This window comes from Cololabis saira, chromosome 11, assembly GCF_033807715.1.
Source record: "Cololabis saira isolate AMF1-May2022 chromosome 11, fColSai1.1, whole genome shotgun sequence".
Lineage (NCBI taxonomy): Eukaryota > Metazoa > Chordata > Actinopteri > Beloniformes > Belonidae > Cololabis > Cololabis saira.
Genome location: NC_084597.1, coordinates 13342135 through 13366326, shown reverse-complemented (window position 1 = coordinate 13366326; position 24192 = coordinate 13342135). Strand labels below are relative to the sequence as shown.

At 39.6% G+C, this 24192-nt stretch overlaps 1 protein-coding gene across 4 annotated transcripts in view; it reads left to right on the top strand.

The window, feature by feature from the left end:
* Positions 1 to 4628: 4628 nt before the first annotated feature.
* Positions 4629 to 24192, top strand: part of garnl3 (GTPase activating Rap/RanGAP domain like 3) — a 144182-nt gene continuing 124618 nt past the window's right edge. For all 4 annotated transcript variants that reach the window (XM_061733780.1, XM_061733777.1, XM_061733779.1 and 1 more), the window contains exon 1: positions 4629 to 5008. In XM_061733780.1, the coding sequence (XP_061589764.1) occupies positions 4911 to 5008 (98 nt within the window). In that variant the 5' untranslated portion in view covers positions 4629 to 4910. The remainder of the gene's footprint in view (positions 5009 to 24192) is intronic.

The following is a 24192-nucleotide window of genomic DNA, read 5'->3' as shown; positions in this document are numbered from 1 at the left end:
GTCTGGTTATAAACTCTGAATAAACTGTGTTGGATAAACCCATCGCATTGTGGTGTCCTGGAAATATTGTTTGTGGGTGGCTGAATCCTGCCTCGCTTGCCTTTCTGCTTCTGAGTGGCAGAATAAAGATACCACAGAGGCTATGTGAATGAGGCTTCAGTGATGGAGGAGACTTGGTTTGACTCCCACTTTCAGATGTGAATGGATACAGAAACTCTCACACTTAGTCATTTGCATAAACGGTAAAAGCCTTTTTATTTTTCCACCATAACTGATTAGGTTGAAAGAAAATATAATTTTACAGTGACAGCCACCAGTGAAGTAATGAAAAAGAAAACTAAATTAATTTGATGTTTCGTGTCTAGAATTGGGAACAGGATGGAAAATATACTGGATTGAAAAACTTAACGGGATGAGGAGAGCAAAGGAGAAAGAGCAAAGAGGAGAGCACACAGAAACATAATATGCCATACGCTCCTATGTTTCTGATAACAAAATAAGTGATTTAGTCTCTGGGCATCAATCGAGAAGTGTTAACAGAACAGATTATTTCATTTAAGAGAAAAATGTACACATAGAGCTTTGGTTTTATAAGCCAAATCAAAACAAGATCAATTGATCATCAGACAGCTGTTGTTTTAAGACAGATGTTGTAGATTTAATGGTAAATGTCAGTCTTCCAGGCCTGTCTCTCTATTTCCTGTGAATCACCGACTTGAAGTCCCTCCCCAATGAAGCAGGATGCACACACAGCCCACACTGTTATATTTTTAGAGCTTTTTTTTTTCCTGAGCTGATCAACTAATCCATAGCTCAACACAGCTGGGAGCACCTGCAGCTGAGTGTTGCTATAGCAGAGTGAACACTGCTTAAATCCTTGAAGGTCTCTTCGTTGGCTCTGAGCACAATTTGAATTGTGATATCTTGTTGGGAACCTGTGTATTTTCCTTAAACAAGCTGTCTCCGTGCATCTGACTTTGTTGTGGAGAAACATTACTGATTGAACTTAAACATCTACTGAATCTCTGTCATCATGTTCAAATAAGTTACCAGTGACCCTTTAACAACAGCAAGTATCACAGTATTTACATGTTTTCTCAAAGTTATGTTGGGCTGCATTACTTTCAAAAGTAGCTTATCATGCTACAAGTTCACAGATGATGAAAAGTAAATTGGTCAGAGCTGGGAATGACGTCACACCTGACCCTGCCACAGCTAGCTATTGTTAGCAGTATTAATTAATAACAACACTGTAGGGGTTATTTATCACATTTAAATGGTGTAGCAACTAATTGACTGATAAAAAGCAAGTAGATAAATGTGTGCGTTGGACTGTAAGTGAATAAAATAAGACATCATTGTAACAAAAAGTGAAAAGTATCTCAGTGTTTACTTTGTTAATGCTAGCATGTTGGATTATGAAGTCAAGATAGGTGAGGTTCCTCCGACTTTCCAACTTGGGATTCCAACCTCAGGACCTTCCAGTTAAACTTCAGACTAGAAACTCATAAATTCTGACTTCTGAGTACAAATGGGAAACACTCTTAGACCATTAGTAACTTGTTATCATCTGCTGCATCGACTGATGAAAGCGCCCCTGTGGCAGGGTGGAGAGCTGCAGCCACTCAGGCGGATGGGACACAGGTGCGCGTGTCCCATCAACCTCTCCACCCTGCCACAGCCCCTTATGCAGGTTTGTTCTAATCCAGCATCTCCTCCCTCACGTGACCACCAGGTAATTTTTTTAATTCAGGGTGGTACGTTTTCACTAAACTAAAAGCCAGCCTTTGTTAGTTGAACTGTAGCAGGGATGTGCCTACTCCCTCTACCGGCTTGGAGGTTACAGGTCTGAGTGCTCCGACTACCACTGGCACCACTGCTGTCTTCACCCTCCACATCTTCTCCATCTCTTCCGTCCAGCCTTGGTATTTCTTCGGTTTCTTAGGTTCCTTCTTGATATTGTAGTCGCTTGGAATCACTACATCTCATCATTACTGCTTACTTCTGGAGTCTATCAATCATCACAATCTCCGGATGATTAGCCATCGCCAGTTTATCAGACTGGATCTGGAAGTTGCGCAGGATGTGGACTACCGGAACAAGACATGGACTAGAGAGGAGATAGATAGATAGATAGATAGGTGTGCGTGTGTGTGTGTGTGTGTGTGTGTGTGTTTATACATATATATATAAAATATAGATTCCAATATATATATATATATATATATATATATATATATATATATGTAACATTAAACAATTTACAATATGTCAATATATATATATATATATATATATATATATATATATATATATATATATATATATATATATACAATATGTTTGACATATTGTAAATTGTTTAATGTTACATCATTACATTAACACCAATATCCTTTTGGACATTTTTAATGTGTTTATACTGCATAACTGTCAGTTTGTCTGGAACTGCATTTTGTCATAGTTGTGGTTTACAGACAAGATATTGAGATTAAAAAGTGAAAAATTATATTAAAAGAAGACAAAAGTGAGAGGGGACAAGTGTTTTCAACATCTATCTGTAACTCTCCGTATAAAGGGTCTGCTTGTGCTGCATATATTTCTTTTTACAGCTGGTGAGCTCTCCGAGTGTCATTAGCGTCCCAAGTTGGCTGTACTCCCTGATGTTTTTCACATGTCCAGCTGGAATTTTCATCATTTTGCACTTGAAAGTTATTTTACCACATAACTCTGGAAATGTGTCTTGCACTCATAGTGTCCATATGTTGCCTATTTTTTTGCTGTCTGCAATGAAGATCGTATTGTTATTTTTCGATGGCTCCTCTTCAGACATTCCTCCAAACTGTGGCAGACTTATCTTTCAGACAGCAACCCATTCTCCCCTTTGAAGTTAAGAATAGCCCCACTTTTTTAATATCTGACTCCTTCAACACAAGAACGCCATGTAAATGAAGGGATTTAAATTTTCACTTCGCATGCATGCAGAAAGTGAGTAGTGTAACCAAGGGCGTAGGTTTGCATAGGGACGGTAGGGACATAACACTACCAACTTTTCAGGAGGCTCAAATTGTCCCCACCAACTTTTAAGCAACCTTATTTGCATTATATAATGAGTTCAGATATATAGGTTATTTAGATTGTCTTCCCAAATGTTGTAAGGATAAAATTAACCCTACAGTTAATTATTTTAAAGCAATGTATTACTCTTGTGGTGAAGGACAATGTAGGCTAACATGTAGTTCCATATATATGTTAAGTAGTAGTTAAGAGATTATTAATAAGTTTGTATTTATTGTGTATGTTAATATAATTTAAGTTATGTTCAAATATTGCAATTTAAATTGCATCCTGGAATATTCTGGAAGTTTTCAAAATGTTTCTTTAGTAGTTCTTGAAAACAAAGGTTTGAATCGGACCGTGTATCAGGTGAACCAATACACATGAAAGTTAGTATAAGTCGATACAGATTTATTTTGCATTGATCATTTAGCCTATCAATTAATTAGGTTCATATTAGGGCTGTTCGATTAATCGATTTTAAATCGTAATCGCGATTATGTAATTAGAACGTTGTTAAAACGTGAAAATCGTAAAATCGATTTTTCACTTTTTTTTAAATTTTTTATTTATTTATTTTTTTTATTTTTTTTTACCTTGTCTGCACACATATTAATGATTGATACCATATTAATGATTGATGGAAATACTTCTCAATACCTGTGACAAGTGCCCCATGGGAGAGGCTCTTTAGTGTAGGAGGGGGCGTTGTAACATGCCACCGGGCATCCCTCAAGCCAGATGCCGTAGACCGGCTCGTGTTCCTTGCAAAAAACTTGCAAATGTGAATAGCAAATGTAAAGACTGACATTACACACCTTTACCTCCTTCATGGGTTGCATTATTATTTAGCATGCAAAGACCCAGTTTAGTTTAATTAGAAAATGTCTTGTTTTATTTAATTGGAAATATAACTTACTGTATGTTTGCAAGTGCTGATTTGCTGATTTTTTTTTTTCAGAGATAAAACTTTATATTTTATTATATTTTTTAAAACTTTTTTTCAACTTATTTTACAGAGTTTTGCACTTTATTCATTAATTTTTTGTTTAATAAGAACAAAGTTTGCACTTAAAGCGCAATGGGGCAGATTTTCAATAAAAAAACAGCATATTTGAAATCATTTCTTTGCCTTTTGTCAATTCACAAAATAATCGTAATCATAATCGACAATCGGATTTTGAGAGAAAAAAATCGAGATTTTATTTTTGGGCAAAATCGAACAGCCCTAGTTCATATTCGTGACAAATATGTAGCCCTGACCCCCGTTCACCCAATCTGTTTGGTCTTATTAATGTCCCGTCCCCAGCAAAAAGTACATGCAGGTTATGCTGTTGTATCGTCCCTACCAATGTTGAGACCAAACCTACTCCCCAAACAGACATGCACACACTTGGAATAATGTAATTTGACATCTGTGTCTGTCTCCTCCTCCATGATCGGTCTCGTGAAGTCACTGCCCAGCAGCCACTCAGTGTCGGGCTGAAGGAGCTGAAGGGGCGCCGTGTGTGTGAGCTCCTCGCAGTTGGGGATTTGTGGAGCAGCGCAGTCCTCTCAGGGTGACAACTGCAGCAGCCCCCCCACATCCTGCTCTTCTGAGCCTTTATGGAAGTACCACCATGCATCAAACCTCTACTTGCTTCAGCAGCACGCGTCTTCTGTTTAACCTGAGGGGGGGAAAGTCATCAAGCTCACTCTGAGCCGTGCGTCGGAGGATCCCTTCTTTTTCTTTCCGTCTCTCATTTTCCCTCTCGCCTGTTTTTCTTCTCCTCTGTTCCGCCTCTCCCAGTCTCCCCCTCCTTAACCAAAGCGCTGCTGTTTCCCAGAGTCTATACCTTGCTCGCCCAGCACCCATGAATTCAGATAAAAATGTGTACCTCGGGAGAGACAAAGGCATCATGCGGAAAAGAGCCCAGCTCCTCCGGAAGGGCTGCAGCTTCGAGATTACCAGGTAGGTTCTCTGTTTTAATATCTGTCTGGGACAAGAAGGGGGCTAAAAAAAATGGCTAGACTATAGAGCCTCTGGAGCAGCATTCTCCATCCCCAAAGTGGCGCTTTTCACTAGAGTATAATGAGGAGTTTGGATTTGACTTTCGCCTTGCAGGCTGGTGATTTACTCTGTGCGCGCAGACGGTCAGAAGAGGGATGTCCCAAATCATTTAATGTGCCCAATAGGAGTATAGGCATGCTGCCTCATATGTATTTCTTTTGGGGCTAAAATGAAATATTGATGCGTGTTATGAATATCTACCAAGCGTTCCCATTTCTTACCGGACCGTGCGTTACGTTAGGCATGCGTTACGCACGGGTAAATCCCGCCTGCACCTGACTCTGCAACACTGACGGAGCAGCCCCATGGCAGGTTGTTTCACAGACGAAATCAGGTCACTTTCTCGTTCATCCGGTCATGCAATGGACAATGTGCACGTGTTAAATGCCTGCTGCGGCCATGCAACGCAAAGCATTGTGATTTGGGGGATGAGCTCATTTTGATGTGGGTCCCATACCGGGCAGGCACATGCTGGGAGTCCAGGCACATGCTGGGGGGACATACACGTGAAGACAAGGGGTCGTGGTGAAAAACAGACCGCATAACGTGCAGCTGGTGTGGCTGTATTTGTGAGATATGTAACCTCCTGGGAAATCTCCAGCAGGATGACACAGACTGCTCCACAAGCTGCAGCTCCTCTGTGGTCGCAATCATCTATCAGATGGTGGTGTCTCTGCGATCCTGCAGCTTTCATAGTAAACTCTCACTTTAACTGAAGTCCCTGCCTCCTCTTTTCTAGTGATTTATCTTTAAATAAACCCTTTCTTGCTACTCTCAATAGTAAATGTGTCCTCAGTATGGAGTATATTTAAAGCTCCTCATTTTTTTGACTTTATATCAGGTTTTGTTTTGACTGACACCTTTGTGAGCAGATTACCTTTCAGGTCACGTTGTCTCCAAGTCCTGCAATTTCTATCTACACAGGTGTGCTAGATCACTCATGATCTTCCTCCATCTGCTTAAAATGCAAGATTTCTGCATGGATTTACACCCTGTGCATACTGTTTAGATGCATAGGACCTCTGTAGCCACTAGGGGGCTGCCACACTTCACCTCAGATACGCACTATTTGGGCTGTGATCCAAAAGGGTTTTCTCGAAAATGTATATCATACATTTTTAATTTTTCTTTCATGTTAAACCACCAATCCAGAAAAATCTGTTGGTTTATACTTCATTAATTGAGAACTTTAGATTCACAAATCTGGCTAACAAGTTTAGGTACAGAGACACTTTTACAACCACATTGCTGTCAAACAGCTAGTCAACTAAATGTACTTTTACAAAATGTAAACTTGACAAAACGTGAACATTGCCTGGTATGAGAGACCTACAAAGCGAGTGTCAGTGAAGGATGTTGCTATCTAACTTTAGTCTGAGTGCGATATAGCGTATTTCCGAGATTCCTAACAATTGACAAAATAAGCAGACAAAACTACAGAGTGAACAGCTTTATTGGCACATCAAAACAAGCGACAACACACAGCAAGCCAACCACTGATGAGACTTTAATTACTAGTCCAGCAAGAAGATGGAGAGTTCAGTGTCGGTCTTGCGTCTTCTTTCTTTTCATTGCGCTCACTAACAAAATAAAACCCAGTCCAAGTTTTACCCTCTCTTGCTTGGTCACTCTGCAAAAGTCAAACAATAGATTTTCTTTTTCTAATGTCCTCCGACGTGGTTCTTTTCAGTTTCTACTGCACTTCTTCCGAACAGTAGGGTATACGTACTGCGAGTAGTGAGCCGGCTAGCTTCTGGCTGTTGTTGTTGTTGGTGTGTGTTGTTTTTGCGGTACACAATATGTCTTCTCACAAGGTTGATCCAGGCTGGACCACAACATGAGACAGGGCAGATCCAGGCCACCTCAGTGTCAGTGGCCCCACTCACCCTCGTACAAGTCAATGAAACTTAATTTAAAGGTGAAAGAGTTATGAGTTGTTTCTTCAGAGGGGTTGGACTTCTCCATTGTAGTGTAGGTTTACAAAATCAGGGATCCCAAACAGAATCATGTTTGGGGTAGGGCTGGGCGATATGGACCAAAAGTCATATCTCGATATTTTCTAGCTGAATGGCGATACTCGATATGTATCGATATTTTTTCTGTGCCATAATTGGGGTTTCCCCCAAAGCATTATAGCATAGCATCTCTGTTAGCTTCATTTTTTTCTGAGGCAAACCCTTAAAAAAACAGTCAGTTTTAATACAATGCTTGGTGCCAAATGTCACACAGGTACCTTTATTAACAGAGGTCTGCACAATATCAACATGTATAAAACAAATGAAATAAAAATAAACTGCCTGCATATATAGAATAAAAATGCTTCTTGAATAAAATAAAACAAATATCCCTTTCCTGTATAACAATTAAATTAAAATACCCTGTGCAATTAATACAATGCAGACAGTAACAGGCTTTTCCACTGAGGTTGACATTTGTGCAAATGACAAAATATTTGTGCAAATCTCAAATAAAACATTCAAGTCAATTTGTCCCAAAATAAGCTATATCAAAATCATTAAAAAAAACAAAACATTTTTATTCTTTTTTTAAATAATCGATATAAACAATATTGTCTCACCATATGGCGTTTGAAAATATATCGATATATATTAAAATCTCGATATATTGCCCAGCCCTAGCTTGGGGCAATCAAAATGCTAAAATGAATCATCTTATGCGAGGGCCTTTTTTGTTCTTCTCATTTGTTCAGCATGTTGTTATGTTACGACAATGAGACTTGTGGACTGAAGATGACTTCAGCCCGGCTGCCAGGTCTCACTTTCCAAATAGAAGCAGCAGCTGTATTCAGGGCCCATGCGGGGGTGAGATTTGGCCAGCTTCAGTGCAAAGCACTTGCTTTCAAAATTACACATCCCTCCTAATTAGCCTGATCTACGCGGTACAGTAAAAGAGCTCTTTCCATCTCTGCACGCTGTTCACCTCGAGTCACATTGAAAAGCTTCCTGGCAGTCTGTCTCTCAGGCAGAAGCGGTTTACCAGATGATCAATCAGAGCTGGGCGTGAAAAACGACTGAATGGGGAGAGAGATTCTCTCCTGTACAGCGCAGATGTAGAAGACACTGAAGTTAAGAGCTGCTGCTGAGAGGTCTGTGTATGTTTCACTGTGCTGTAAAGATCCATGAACATACACATATCTGTGGTGGCATCTTCATAAGGATCCTCGCTGCACATTAGAAACAAGCTCTTCCAGACACACATAGGTTGGAATGTTTCCACATGCTCACCTATGGAAGTATGTCATGATGGAGGGTTATGTAGACATTGATCTGCCCTCATTTCCTCTCCCCGGCTACATACAGTCTCGCTAAAGGAGGCATTGCTAAGTATTTCTAACATTCAATTCAATTATTCTCTCAATAGACTGATTGTATGCTGGGTTTAAAATGCCGTAAACATTTTCTGCATATTCACCAGGCAACAAGTCGTCTCAGTGTAGATCTTTTAGAGAAAGCAACTAATTATATGTTGATTAAAAAAATGTCTCTATTTCATTTCAATCTTATTTCACATCCAGATTCTGTTAATGTAAAGTTACAGTGTAAAGCTGCCACAATCTATCCTAATCTCCCGGAGATAATCCGTTTTAGTATCAACACGTCACATCACATTATTATTTCCAACTGTGTTTTGGACAGCTATGGTCATGACTAAGCCTTATCTAACAAAGTCAGCGGAATGCCAGCTGGCGTATATTGTCACTGACAGCAGGTAGCTGCAGAGTTGCAGGTGAAAGCAGAAAACTTGGACTACTGGACTGCTGGAAGCAATTATTGTGTGATTTTCATCTGCGATGCCAGATTTGCTGGTGGAGGAATGCTGGTGGCTGGATGCTTTTTCAGCTTGTGTGCCTCCACTTCGGGGGAGAGTTGAAAATGTGTCTTCAAATTTGTCAACTCGTTGAGGGAAAGTCCACCAGTCTTTCACATCAATGTGTGTTTATTGGGTTTACTAAGACGACTACATATGTGAAGCTGAGTGCAGCTTTGTGAGTCTCCAGAAAACATCTGTCCAGATGTTAGTAAGGATGGATTTTAATACCAGGTGGAAACAGTGACTTGGAGGAGAAATTACAAAGGGAAGGGGAATAGTAGTAAAAGGAAAAACTACATTTGAGAATAAAGTTGTAAACCTATGTGGAAAAAAATAAATCTTGGAAATCTGATGAGGTTAAAGAAACATTTTGGAGTTAAAATAAACCAAGGTAAACTTTTGTTCAGGGCCAAAGTGACATGAATTGAAGCAGTTTTGAATTGGAACTGAATATGATTTAGTTTGCAATAACAATAGCTTTGGCTCATGGATAGAAGTCAAAATAAGTATTTTCAACCCCTGACAAGACTCTAATATCACTGATGGGAGATGCTAAGATTACAGTGGTGTGGGTCCCTTAAGCAAAATCAAAGTCATTTTGACTTTGTATGTGTTAAAAGGAGGAGATTTCATGGTCTATGTTTCTATGTCTATAAACAGAACTTTGTCCAACATCTTTAGTGGACTCCACAGACCTTTAAAAAGATAGCAGCGACCACAGGACAATGCCTTTCCAAATAGTCCTTCATGGAAACCTATTTCACATACAAAGTTAACACGATCTTGTCTGTCTGTCGGTACTCTGTCTATACTATCACTAAAGTGGGATGACACATTTGACTCTTGTCAACTTGTCAATTAAGTGATTATCACTGACATACTCCCAAAGATCTCTGATTGTGGCTGCAGTGTTTCTAAAACCTGGCCTGGCAAGCCCTCCTAATTATTTTCCTCGTTGATGTAAAGAATTAGTCCTTTACGCCTGGGATAATCTCAGGTTGAGGATCTTAAATGACATGTGCCCCCTGTACCTGGGGCTCCTGAGTTTAACGAGTTAGTTTGGTTTCTCTAGATTTGACTTTGATTGCCAGGGAACAATTCCATGGTGTAAATTAACACCAAATGTATTGTGACTCAAAACCTTACATGTTTTACAGTCGAAAAGCAAGTTTTTGGTTGCTATGACGTCTAGGCAAGGCACTGAGTCATTCATCAGCCAATGAGCTACTACATCTTGGGTATGTCCCGCCTACCCACTCAAGATTGATGCGGGTCTGATTTGACACTCATTTCAGAAGCGCAAACACAAAAAAAATGCAACTGAGAAAGACGTTTCAAAAATTGTGATGTTTTTAGAAATAATGGTGGCAAAAGTTTAACCCAGAAAGATGATGCACTTCCAGTTACAGATTTAGATTTGTTGGTTCCAGTTTCTCGGTTTTGGTTCTCGGATTTTAGGTTCTGAGTCACAATTTTGGTATTGAATTGATGCCATACAATAGCAACTGATAGCACTGGACAGCTATAGCGATGTAGGCAGAGTGATAACCAGACTAATATGAACAACAAACTTCCAAAACAGTGCGCATAGTAGTAGGAATGCTGGGGAATGACTGTTGTTGGTTTTGTCATTTGAAAAATTAGGTTAAATGTGTCATTAGGTATGGCTGGCCAGGCTATCGCAAACCAGCTCTTTTGGAGGACCTTGGTTAAACTTGTTTCACCCTGAATAGGTTTCAGCTAAATAACGGTCAGGAAAAGATTACTGTTTGGCCTAAAATATTTTCCTTTACATTTAAAAAGATTATAACTTACTTTGTTCATGGCCATGAAGACTGGGTTTCACATGCATTTGTTTAGTGTGTTAGTCTGTCGTTGGCTCGAGACGAAAGCTTCATTTTTCATCCACAATGACTCATGCAACATTACTTAAGTGCAAATCAGCTAAATCCTCCTTTAAGAAATATGAGTTGATCGAAGCTGGTGCAAAGGAAAGCACACGCAGAGCACAGTCTTTAACCTTACGTCTTGAGTTTGACAGACGAGGGGAAGCCTGGACATCCTCCAGGAATAGCAAATCTAACCTAGTTAGAGTCTCTTCTCATTCTTTTCCATAACAATTGCAGTTTGTCTCCTTGTGGAGTCTGCCTGTCACCAAACTTTTGACTGATTCGGTTTAAATGAGATTAGGCAACATAGTGACACTCAGAGGAGCCAAGAAAGAACTGGTTCGACTCCGACCACAAACTGACTGAACAACATAACTCTAAGGGACAGTGCCAGTGAGACAGACGGGAATTATGTGACTGGTCACAAACCAGCACACATGCACATTTTTACCACAGTGGGAAGACAATTGCTGTTGAATCCAGTGTCAGAAATCAGAATGCTTTCAATGAAACTAACGGCAGCATCGGTGAATTCACATGTGGTGGAAACTAACCTCATTGCATGGAATCCTTTTGGTTCTCATCAGTCTTTCTCAAAACATTTGTGGTTCATTCAAGGAAAGGCATGTGCTGGGAAAGAGAGGTTTGAATGGACCACGAGGGCAGAAAAGCGAACAGTGTCTGATCAGAACAAGATTACAATTGTTAGGGTTTTTTTCTTTTTTGTTTAGCTTAAATCTTACAAATATGTTGAGATAAGGAGGTTTTTGGGTTTTTTTACAATATAAGATTGATTTGCAGAAATCATGGTGTCTTCCCATACAAACTTCCACTAAGTCAATTCAAGCTAAAAGGTTAGTAGTAATTAGTAATTTCCCCTGCAAAGGCTATTTATGTCTTCTTTAACCTTGCCAGTTGCCAAAACCAAAGGTTTTGGGAATGCAGGTTACACTGGTTATGCTGTAGCTTGCAGCATTGATAGCATGGACTGCTGGGCTTTCCATCTTTGTTACAGTCTATCATAAAGCACAGAGCAGAAGGTAGGTTTATTCACTGAAACTTCTTCTGGCTTAAGATGCCTTTCTACATGGCCTTCGACAGGAAAAAAGGCTAATATTCACGTCTGGAAGACATTGATGCTAACGCGTGATTAGATGGAGGAACATTTTTTTAAGGTTGTGTGAATATTTATGAGTTGCTAGTGTCGTAGGTTCAGTAGACAGCAGTGCTAGTGTGTGTCTAGCGCTAGTGGTTGGAAAAATCAGGGAGGGATTTCGAGCAAGGCTGACAGTTAGTAGAGCTGGGTATCATCACTGACCTCCCGATACGATACGATTCCGATACACTATGTCGCAAGACGATACGATTTCCGATACGATTTGATATCGATATTCTAGTTACAATAACGGAATAACGTGATCCTTCCATCGCTACGTCCGGCCAGAGAAGCCCCTGACTGGTGAAAAGAAGCGGCCTACTCACTCCGCAGGTTAAGGAGGAGACTTGCGCTCAGTGCAGGGCCTCCCGGGGCTGTTAGAGGGAGCAATGCCCAGGACTGACTTAGGAAGGAGCACTGGGGGATAAAATGGCGGAAAAAAATCGGGATTTAAAAAAATATATATATTTTCTTTATTATTTATTTATTTTTTTTTAAATCGATACTTGGATTTATGTATCGATAATCGTTCCTACACATGTATATCGATGAAATATCGATATATCGATATTTTTAACCCACCCCTAACAGTTAGGCTAATGGCTACTGCTTTTGGAAACTGTTATCTAAAAAAACTCAAAGCTCTTGAATGTCATAGTGGTTCGAGCAAACGCTGTATTGTGGGTTTTTTTGTAGACACCTACTCTGAGTAGGTGTCTGTGACTGGGTTCAGGTAATACAGACCCTTTGCAACACCCTGTGAGGATGTATGGTTCCTACCTACATCAGCAAAGTAACCAACTCCACTTATTTTTTTCAGTATAAGTCAGACATCACTTTTCATCGGTGGACGTGTTGTTAGACTCTTTGTACTGTGTGCTAAATACCATATACAGCATTGTTAGGAATAGTATGGCTACCAATGGCAACAGCGAGCCTGATATTCTGAAAGGTTCATAATAGAGGGCTGCATTGGGATTGGGTCCCGCCGGGTCCCGCGGGACCCAACGTAAATCTCGCAGGAGTGGGCGGTCTGAACTTTAGTGCGGGCGGGAGCGGGCGGCTAAAAAAAATATTGCGGGATCGGGATGTAGTCTAGCAACCAGATGGAAATCAATGATGTGGAAAAGAACCTCAAACAAGGTCTTTACAAAACAAAGACAAAGCAAGGCCAGTCAGATATTTGGAGAAACTGCGTTTAGTGTGTGTGGAGTATCTTGTAAGAGAGAAGCAGGGATTGGGACCGCAGTCGGTCAGCAACATTCTCTTCCTCCACAGCAATGTAATGGCCAAGCGATTCATTTGTTAAATTACAGTAATTCGTTTCCTTCATTAAAGGAGCTTGAGGCAGGATTTATGAAAAAATGTGTATACGTTTTAAGTTTTCTAGTAATAATGTCAGATGAAGCGTTCCAAACGAAAAAGAATGAGCCCTCAGGCTGTGTTTGCAGCTGTGTGCTGCAAAATGTGCTGCAATTGTGGGCCCGAATTTACCGCGCTGTCCTGCGGATGTGACGTCAAATGACGCTGCATGCGCGTTCTCCCGTGCCGGCTTCGCTGTTGGCTGCAGTACCCCCGACGGTCGTCGTGGCGCTAATGAGTCTCATTTCTTATTCTTGCCTCAAGCTCCTTTAACATTGTTTATTTTATGTTATTTATTAGTGTTCTTTGAGCCACTCACAACCTACTCTCGTTGCTATAACCACAATCACATAATTGATGCGTGCGCAAAGGCGAGTTTTGCGGGTGTGGGCGGGAGCGGATGAAAACACTGCGGGAGCGGGCGGGAGTGTCACACACACGTTGTGGGTGCGGGCGGTAATGGTCAGAAATTCAGCAGGAGTGGGATGAAGAAAACAGCAGGGCTCTAGTTCATAGTGTAAATGTAGTATTGAAAAGCCTGTGAGTTCTCATGGAGGGTTCCAACGCGTCCTGGAAAACCTGGAAATTGATTGTTCAATTTTCCAGTCCTGGAAAATATAAATATATAGAAAATTTAAAAAAAGGTCAAATATCCTGGAAACGGTTAAATTGTCCTGGAAAATTATCCTCCCCTTGGCTTGTTAGTGAATGTAAACAGGTTAAAAGTTCTGCGTGTGTACATCTGTTGACACCTGATCAGGGCAACATTAAGGCTGCGCCATGGAGTCGAAGGCTTCTAGCTGACGCAGCGCCCCACGTGATGCTACCTGCCAATCAAATGTCCTCTTCCGCTTAGCACGGTTCTCCAAGCCAGTGCTTCCAGTTGACTGTAACCAGATTAAGCGACTTTTCAGACTCTGTTAAGGACTAAACGCTAAGAGACAAAACTAGCAACTGAAAGTTGAAAAGTGTCGTTAGTGTTTGGTCCGTGATGTGAGGTTTTTACTGAATTGGCTGCAACCCTGATTTCAGCAGAGCGGGACCTAATTACAGTTAACAGTTCATCTTCAATGGGCTACGCTTTTGCAGTATTTTACACTTGTTTTATTGTCTGACAATAGAAAGTAAGTGAAAAAAAACACTTTAAGAATTCTGTTGTATTAAAATACTGTGTATGTGCACAGATAGAAATTAGAGAGATTAATTACTTTTCATGTAGACTTAACCTCATTAATTTCCAATAAAAGTAGTTGTCAACAGAGTGAGATGCTCACAGAGCCCACAGGGAAGAGGAGCAACATTAATTAAAATGTCAGCTTAAAATGTCGGCTTAAAATGTCTTGGAAAATGTCCTGGAAAATTCCTGGAAAATAAATTCAGGGAAAGAGGGAACCCTGTCATGTCTGTTGGGATTTTTGAGGCTGAGTTTTTGACATATTAACACGGTGTCCTCCTGCACTAGTGTCATGGCGCTTAGTATGCAGCCATGCACAAGAAGAAGACACTGCTAAAAATCTACATGAGAAGGTTGAGATATTGCAATGGAGAAACCCTCACAACCTTTGTGCAGGGATTCAAATAGAGTCCAATTTAGACAAATTTTCTTTAGCTGGTGGAGACTGTGGTTTGAATTCCATCCGAGCCCTGCTTTTCCTGTTTCTCTCTCTTAGTATTTGGCACCAAAACAGGCTTGGTGTAGGAAGCAAAATTAGTTATGATTAGGTAACACAACAACAAAAATACGTTTTCTCTGACATCAACTTTATTTTAAAAAAAGGATTAAAGACGCGTTAGGATGATTATTCCACTGACCAGTAGCTTGTGAAGACTTGAGAGAGAAGCCGGGCTCCGACAGGATAATTTGGCTGAACCTCTCAAACAGTTGGCTGCATTGTTATGTTTGCCTCAGAAAACCCACTTGAACTTTCAGGGTTTTTTTTGTTGGCCTGGATCAACAAAGCCAATGTTGATTGTGGTTGGAAACAGGAAAAGAGTGAATATTTCCCTCATTTAAAGGCCACTGTTTTTGTTGACTTGTAACCCAGACTTCTGTTGCCCATGACAAGTTATCGTAAGACGTTGTCCCAACAGATTATAATTTGATTTGCTCGTTTGATCTCTCTGTTCTTTAAATGTGTTGTAAATGTCAAACTAAAATTGATCATACCAATCCACTGTATCAAGGAGAGGAACGCTTAAAGTTGGTTCAAACTGAATTAGGGCTGGGCGATATGGACCAAAAGTCATATCTCAATATTTTCTAGCTGAATGGCGATACTCGATATATATCAATATTTTTTCTGTGCCATAATTGGGGTTTCCCCCAAAGCATTATAGCATAGCATCTCTGTTAGCTTCATTTTTTTCTGAGGCAAACCCTTAAAAAAAGTCAGTGCCAAATGTCACACAGGTTCCTTTATTAACAGAGGTCTGCACAATATCAAAATGTATAAAACAAATGAAATAAAAATAAACTGCCTGCATATATAGAATAAAAATGCTTCTTGAATAAAATAAAACAAATATCACTTTCCTGCATAACAATTAAATTAAAATACCCTGTGCAATTAATACAATGTAGACAGTAACAGGCAGACTTTTCCACTGAGGTTGACAGTTGTGCAAATAACAAAACATTTGTGCAAATCACAAGATAAGCTATATAAAAATCATTAAAAAAAAATGAAAAAAAAAAAAAATGTAAATCGATATAAACGATATTGTCTCGTAACATATCACGTTTGAAAATATATCGATATATATTAAAATCTCGATATATCGCCCAGCCCTAAACTGAATCATGATTTCATCTTTTTAAGTATTTTTATGGCTGAAAATATTATAACTAAGTGGTAAAACTTTAAGATATTATGCAAAAATATAATACAATAAAAAATGTTGACAATTATTCATGCTTTTTGTTTCAGTAATTGGTGGCAAAGCCCCAACCTGGTATCATAGCAATGAGGTGTTCTCACATCTGCAGCAGCAGATTGTGGACTGCTGAGGTCTGAAGGCGTCCTTGGCATCGCTCTGGGCTTTACTTCTCTCTTACAGATTGTGAAAGGGAGTCGGTGCTGGGCTGTGGGGTGCTCCAAAATATTGTTCTCTGGTAACTGTTTCTTGAGCACTCTGCCTTTTATTTTTAGTATCATCGTTCCAACGCTGCCTATGGCCAAGGTTTTCTGCTAGATGACTCCCAAGTTTATCCCAAGTTTCCCAAGTTTATCTTTCCTAAGTTTTAACAGATTGTGAGTGATCGTAAAGGATTTTAAACTCCCCCATCGCACTGTAGTTTTACAAAACAGGGAGCCCTAACCATAATCTTGTCCAGTCCCCCAAAATAGCCAAGCCAACCTTATTTATAAAGCACTTTAAAAACAGCAAGCACTGACCCAAGAGCTGAACATAAACTACACTTTACACCGACAAAAGACACAAAATGAAAAACATTTAAAAAAAAACACAAAGATAAGATTATGGTAAAAATAATTAAAATAAATTAAAATAAGCTATAGTCAACATCTCATACTGGGTTAAAAGCCTGGCAGAAAAGCTGGGTCTAAAGAGATGATTTAAAAATGCTGAAAATGTCCCCTTTTTAACAAGAATAAAAACAGCCAATCTCTCACAACTGTATGTCAAGGACCCACAATGATGATAAATCTGTTGAAATTGATCCGTCAATGGTTTTTCCTCCCTTGATGACAGCAGGATTACATTTTAGAGATGGGACTTGAGTTAAGAGAACTGGAAGTCAACCCTTTATGGAGCATGGCATTGGTATGTTATAACTGATGTAGTGCTATTTGTTATACTCACCAAATTATTGGTGAGAATAGTTAAGCGGTTGATAAATATTGGTATTGGGGTCCTGTTTTTTCAATCTCTAACCAATTGTAGTCCTGTTTTAGGTATTTCAACCTTTTAGACTTTTGTTACAAAAATAAATGAATAGAATCTGAGGATATTCTGCAAAATTATGTATCGTTCAGCCTCTGACTAAACTAAAAACATGAATTCAAAATAAATATGATTGACACATGTACAGACAATGTCTGTCTGACTGGCTTTGCTCTCATTTATGAATATATATAATATCATATTTTTTTAAATCATTGTTTGGGTGGTTGATGCCACCTGTGTTTCACTGAGGGCTTGAATGCTGGAATACGTTTGAATCAGGTCACAAAGGGTCCTCTGCAATGCATCGAAACTGATGAAAATTCAAATGTATTACATTTGTAATGGGTGTAAACTGAAAAGAGGAAAAAAAATAAATACTCATGTTTCAAAAGCTAAAAATAGAAATGTTTGGCATTGTAGATTTAGACTTTTACTTTTACCATTTACTTCAATACTCCATTAAAGCCAGGTACTTTCTTGACTCACAATACATTTTTTTTTAAAGTTTTTTAATCATTTTTCACATCTATAGATGTATAACACACCTTTATGTAGGGCTGCACGATTAATCGTTATTAAAAATCGCGATCTCGATTCATGCTTGAACGCGATCTCATTTCCAAATGACGACGATTTAAAAAAAAAAAAATATATATATATTTTTTTTTTTTTTTTTTTAAAGATGGCTGCATAAAAAAAAGGACTAGGCCTATGTTCTAGGTTGTTGTAGTCCTGTCATGGTCAACTATCATGTTGTCATGTTTGTTATATTTTGTTGATGATTGTGGATTACATTTGGAGAAACATCTACCTTTCTCATCACCTAACACATATTGCACATAAATATTGTTAAAATTGTTATTGTTAAAATTATTTAAAGACAAGAGAGATGTTTATTGTTTTTATGTTCAATGTCAGCTGTTACAGCAAAAAGCAGCCAGAGGAATAATTTGTTGCCTCAGAACTACAGGATCTGTTACAAGTCCCCTTTCTGAAAGGGTGTTCAACTCAGGGAGGAACAAATATTGTTCAAAATTGTTATTGTTTAAATTATTCAAAGGTTTGTGTAAAGAAGACAAGAGATGTTTATTGTTATTATATTTTTGTTCAGCTGTTGCAAAGTTAAAGTAATAAGTGCAATACATTTTATATTGGAAAAAAATCGTGAGAGAATCGTGATCTCAATTCTAAGCAAAAAAATCGTGATTCTCATTTTGTCCAGAATCGTGCAGCCCTACCTTTATGTGTCACCCCCTTCAAATACACTTCCCACATTTAAGCAATTGTGAAAAATGTTTCAGATGCAGGTAGCCTGAAAGCAAGTTCATTATTTCACTCCTGAAAAGGTATTTCCTGCATTCATAGAACTCCCTTCATTTGTGTGATTTTCCAAAGAAGGTTAAAGGTGGGGGGAAATGTAGCAGAGTCCACAAGGCTGGTTGTGCTCTGCTCAGCCGTGGAGTCGGTCCCTCAGTGAGATCTGGTAAACACTGGACTGTAATCACTCCCATATGTGGCTGCATAGCTCAGCACAGGCCGGCACACATTGGCCGTGTGCACAATGCAACGCACCAGCCTCATTTTAGATCGAGAAATAGAGTCAAATTACTACATTTAAAAAATACAAAGGAAAAAAATAAAGAAAAATCCTTCACTTGATTACAACCCCATGTACACTTTTACTCTTTGACTGAACACATCTGCTTCCATTTAAGGCATTATGACATACCTACACATTAAATGCACTGTTTACTGCACAAGGCTGAGGCTTGGAAGAACATTCCCCATTATAGTCGACTGGAATAAACCCGGGTAGTGAGATGTTGTTGTTGTTAAAGCTGGGTAGCATTTGAAATGCAGCCACCTTGAGTTGGGCCACAAACCTCATGCACTCAAGACTCATAATAAAGAAGAGTTTTTTTTTTTTTTTCTACAAAGTTGAATACAGCTCCCTTTTTATCACTCCCAGGAGTGATGCAAACTGAAAGTGTGTGTGCGCTGAAATGCCGCCGATTCAAAAAGAGACATCAAAGGAAGTCTGCTGCACATTATCAAAACATTCACATTATGTGTGTACGCCGCTCCACATCAACCCGCTGGCCCCATCATAACCTGTACAGAGTGATCCAGGAGGAGGAGGAAATGGAGCCTATGGAGAGTTTCTGTTGTACATTTTTACCCTGCGGTTTTACGGGACGCAGGCCAAAACCTTTCCTTGGTTAGCGGGCAAGCAACAGAACAAGATGTGAAAGACTGAAAGGCATTGAAGTTCAATTCGAAAGTGCTTGAAGAAACATAAGGGCATACTTTTCTATAGAGACTGAACGTTATTTTAGAAAACTAGAGTACTTTCAAGGGAATTTCCCCTGGAGCATGCTTCCCTGCTGTAATACTTAACAGATTACACATGTGAGTTTATTTTCAGCTGTTCTCCGTGTAGTGTGCATTTTGGTTTGCAAATTTATATAAAACAGAAACCATCCAGGGACACCCTGCCTTGGATAGAAGTTTTCGAAGAAAGAGCTCTACTTGTGATTACTAGTGAACTCCAGCAAAACTGAGATGACTGTGCTTTACTATAATGACTTTAATCCACTGCTTTTTAGAAAGAAATGTTCTTTTTAACTTTTTAATTGATCAGATTTTGTTCTGTTTTAGTTGCAAGTTACTTCTGCTGTACGATGAATTCTTAAGGTCGTACTATTATACTGTACGTAGTGAACCACTCCAGATCAAGTGGGGGCAGCAAAGAAGTGAACTATAACTGGGAGACAGTGCTGGTGGCAGTGAGGAAGTCAATTTGCCCTCCGTGCTTGTGGTTTCATGACTGGGGTGACACACCACATGATCTGACAGCAACTCGGTCAGTTCCATGAAATGGTCCATAACCACAGGCAAAGCATAAGGTGTTTAGTTGAAAATTGGCACAGAGAAAGGAAAAGAAACAAACAGCAATGCAAGTTGTTTGTGCTATGTGCTTTCAGGAGTTCATTCTTTGCTCTCTTTATAGTTGTAACTTTGATAGAGATTCTCCTGGTGGCATCTGCTGCAAATCTTAAAGCAGGTGTGTATGCCCCCCCCAGCAAAGAGCCCCAGACCAAGGCTAGATAACTGGACTGGCCTTACCTTGTTCGAAGGGATGGCAATGCCAGGCGATGTTCATGTGAAAATCAGTGTTTGGGATAATAAAGCATTTCAATGAAATTCAAATAGATGGGATCAGGTTTTCACAACACATGTTGGTAGGCCAGCAAGGAAAGCACTGCATTAGTCAAGGCGACGGATAGCCATAGCCTGCACCAACAGCAGAGTGGCATATTAAGTTAGGTGGTGCTTGGTTTCTCAAATGTTGTAGAATATAATTGGCACATGATCACAGCAGTATGGTTAAAAACAAACAAAAAAAAAACGATAGCTAGTAATCAATCATGACACCCAGCTTCTTGAAATAGTGACGGCAATATGATATTTCTGGCAAAACCCAGCTGTTTATATAAAAGTGAAAGAGAACTATAGTGAATTAATGGTTATATCAAACAACTTTGTTTGGGTGTTTTTGTAATAACTGTGACGCATCCATAAGAATGAGCATATTTTTTTAAGTTTATATGAATAAAATACAGTTTATATATGCCGTATTTTCCACACTATAAAGGCTGAGTTATGGTTCTGCGTCAAAACGACGCCGTGCCTACGGCGTAGGGTACGCGTCGACGCGTACCACACGCCGTCACTGACGCCGTCACTGACGTGCACCTCCCAAAAATTGTAACTACGCGTCGAGGCGACGCAGACCAAACGCAGACAAGAGGGCTGTGATTGGTTCGCTTGGTAGCAACGCATTTCTGGTTTCCGGTTTGAAGCAGTCGTGAACTTTCAGCGCTCTTTTCTTCGTGTATGTTTGATTTTTTTTTTTTTTTTTTTTTGCACAATAGTTGTCTCTTTGATTCACTGTGACCGGAAAAAGTCGGATAAACCATTCAGGAAAAGAGTGACGGAGAAATCCGAAGGGTTCACGACGACGGCATCACGGCGACAGCGTCACGGCGACGGCGTCACGGCGTCACGGCGACGGCGTGTGTACGGCGTCGTTTTGGCGCAGAACCTTAATTCAAGCTTAAAGGGAAAGTTCGGTTTTTTACAACCTGGACCTTATTTCTGGCATTTTTTATGGTTGTATACTCACCCAGGCAAGTTTGGCACTTAAAATCCTTAATCATTCTCAAAAATCGGCAGTGTATGAATGTATGTATGAATTTTGTTGTGCCTTGTGACTTTGAACCAGTTTTATGTGATACACTGCGCCCAAATATCTGTCAAAATGTTTCGGTGTAACTTTGGTAGCAACGAAGCTGCTCAGCTTGATTGATTGTCGGACCGTTCAGCTGACACATTAAAGTTGGTCCTTGTCGATTGGATAGGGGTTGCAACGTCAGACAACGGTAGATAACTAATTATGTATGTGGTAAGCAACCGTCATCCAACATCTAGTCCATGTTACCTTACTGTAATTAGACGTCAAGGTTTTTATGTTGTGTTGTTTTAGGTTTTTAGCGTAAACCCAATTTTCAAATCTATATCATAATCCAAATATTATTATTAAATGTTGGAATACAACGTTGTTCCAACCTCACACTAACTTCAGGTGTCCACTATCGCTGGCAACGATGAACTAATCAGAGAACAGGACCTAGTACGACGCTTACCTTCGCCACTTTTAAATCTGTGGAACCACAAATGATTTAAAATGTGTTTATTTTTCTGTTTTAGTTACAGCTGAACGATATTCTGAGTTATTGTGAGTTGAATAAAGTTTGACTTACAGACTGTTTTGTTTAGCTTTACTGTATATATGTTTTATCATGCGCCTTATTTCCCGGTGCGCCTTATGTATGAAGATAGACCCGCTCATTGTTATTGCACATTATAATGCGCTGCGCCTGATTGTCCGCAAAATACGGTAGGGTATATAACTTCATTGTACAACGGTATCACAAGACTTTTTCCATTGCTCCATTTGATTTTGCAACCAAATGAATTACAACAACCTGAGCTCCTTGAGTGTCCATTAAGTGTTACCCTCAAAGAAAGATATAAAAACATGTCAAACTTTTGATCTACAGCACTATAATGGGTGTAGCAGGTATGTAACCACACAAAAGCGAGACTGTGAACATTACACCTGATCTGCATGTCGAACCATTATCGTGAACATGATAGCATGGTAATGCCAGCTTTGAAGATTTTATAAAAATGTGCGAAGGTAAAAGCTTAACCGGCTCTGAGCCAGTCGCCTTGCTGTACAAACACAGTCTTGTTTCTTAGGGATATTTACAGTATTTCTCCCTTTTTTGGCATTGAGCCTGGTTGTTGCTGGCTCAGCTTGCTGAAAGGGTGTTTCCAGTGTCAATTGCAACATAAAACCCACTTCAGTTCCTCATTTGGTTCACGAGAACATGCTATCGCAGGGGAAGCGTTGAATTAAAATACCTGAATATGCGAGGATGACTCTTTGGGTGGGACAGAGTTGCAGTACAAGGTTAAGTCAGTTCATCACTTCTCAAAGGTGCATTTATGTGTACTCCTGTATGACTGGTCATGCGTCCATTTAAGCTGAGAAAAATACTCTTTTACATCGATTGCTGCAGATTCTCAAGATAAACTGACGCTAATTTGTACAAAGAGCGGCACCCGTTGCCCAAAAATGAAATAATTTTGAAGCACAGAACTTCTTCTGCTTTGATCAAACAGCATATTTCAAATAAAATGATTGTTTTTTTTCTTCTGCTGACTGGTTTGGAAGCAGCTCAATGTTAAAAATACATGTGAATGTGAATAGGAGGATTTTTACAGCTGCACATAGTTTTAACCATCTTGGTTGTTTTGAAAAGTGGCTCTTGGATGCCCCTGTATGGGTCCTGCATAAAGCCCAGGCCCAGTGTAATTGGTTTGGTACATTTTGTACTGGGGGCTGTGAATCGTAATGGGTATTCTCTGGTCAAGCTAATGCTAGAAGTACCACAAATTTAAATAAAATGGCTTGAAATTAGCACAATATGGGGGTTTTCCCTGTAATCTCTCATCACAGAAGCCCTGGAAATGGAAACACTGATGAGAGATTAAACAGTATCATTGCCTGCAAGAACTAGGAAGAAGTTGAAGAAGGAGACACCAATGGGCCAAGTTTATGATAGATAAACTTTGTAAAGTGGCAACTAACAAAGTGAAGAACAGAGATATAATGAGATATAAAAGCTGAGAAACTGGACTAAGATTAAACCAGGAAACAGGGAGGAACTTGTGTAGAAACACAATAGAGGTGAATTTAAAAACTTAAATAGAGGCAACCCTTATGTAAAAATCCCCCAAAGCGTTCCAGTCACCGCTGAGGCTGCATATGTTTGTCCAAACTTTAGCATCAACATAATTTCAGCCTGGGCTCAACGTACTTTGCGTCGACCTTTGGGCTGCAGCAGCACCTTTCCCTCAGCATGTTCCTTTATGCCATTAAATCATGATTTAATTTAAACGAGTATTATTGCTGAAGACAAACATCCCTTCAGAATTTTTTTTCCTCCTTTATTTTGGCTTTTCATCTCATCTGTGATAATGAAAAATTACCACTAGAGGGCAGACTGTTTCTGTAAAAAGACTGGCGGGGCGGATCGATAGAGGTTGCAAGAATAAATAATTAAATGACCGATTCTTGTCAGTTGTGGTTAGAATCTGAGGGTTTATTTCATTCAAGATTATGGAGCCAGTGAGAGCAAATTCATCTGCAACTGCTTCAGAAAGCGTCGTAGATGTTGCACAGGTCACAGGCTTCCACTGGGAGGAGTATGTGCACCAAGAAGCAGTGACATTTATATGGAGAGCAGGTGGGATCAGAGGAGGGTTTATTTCAGATGCAGACAACAAGCCCACTCTGTGTCTTTATGTTC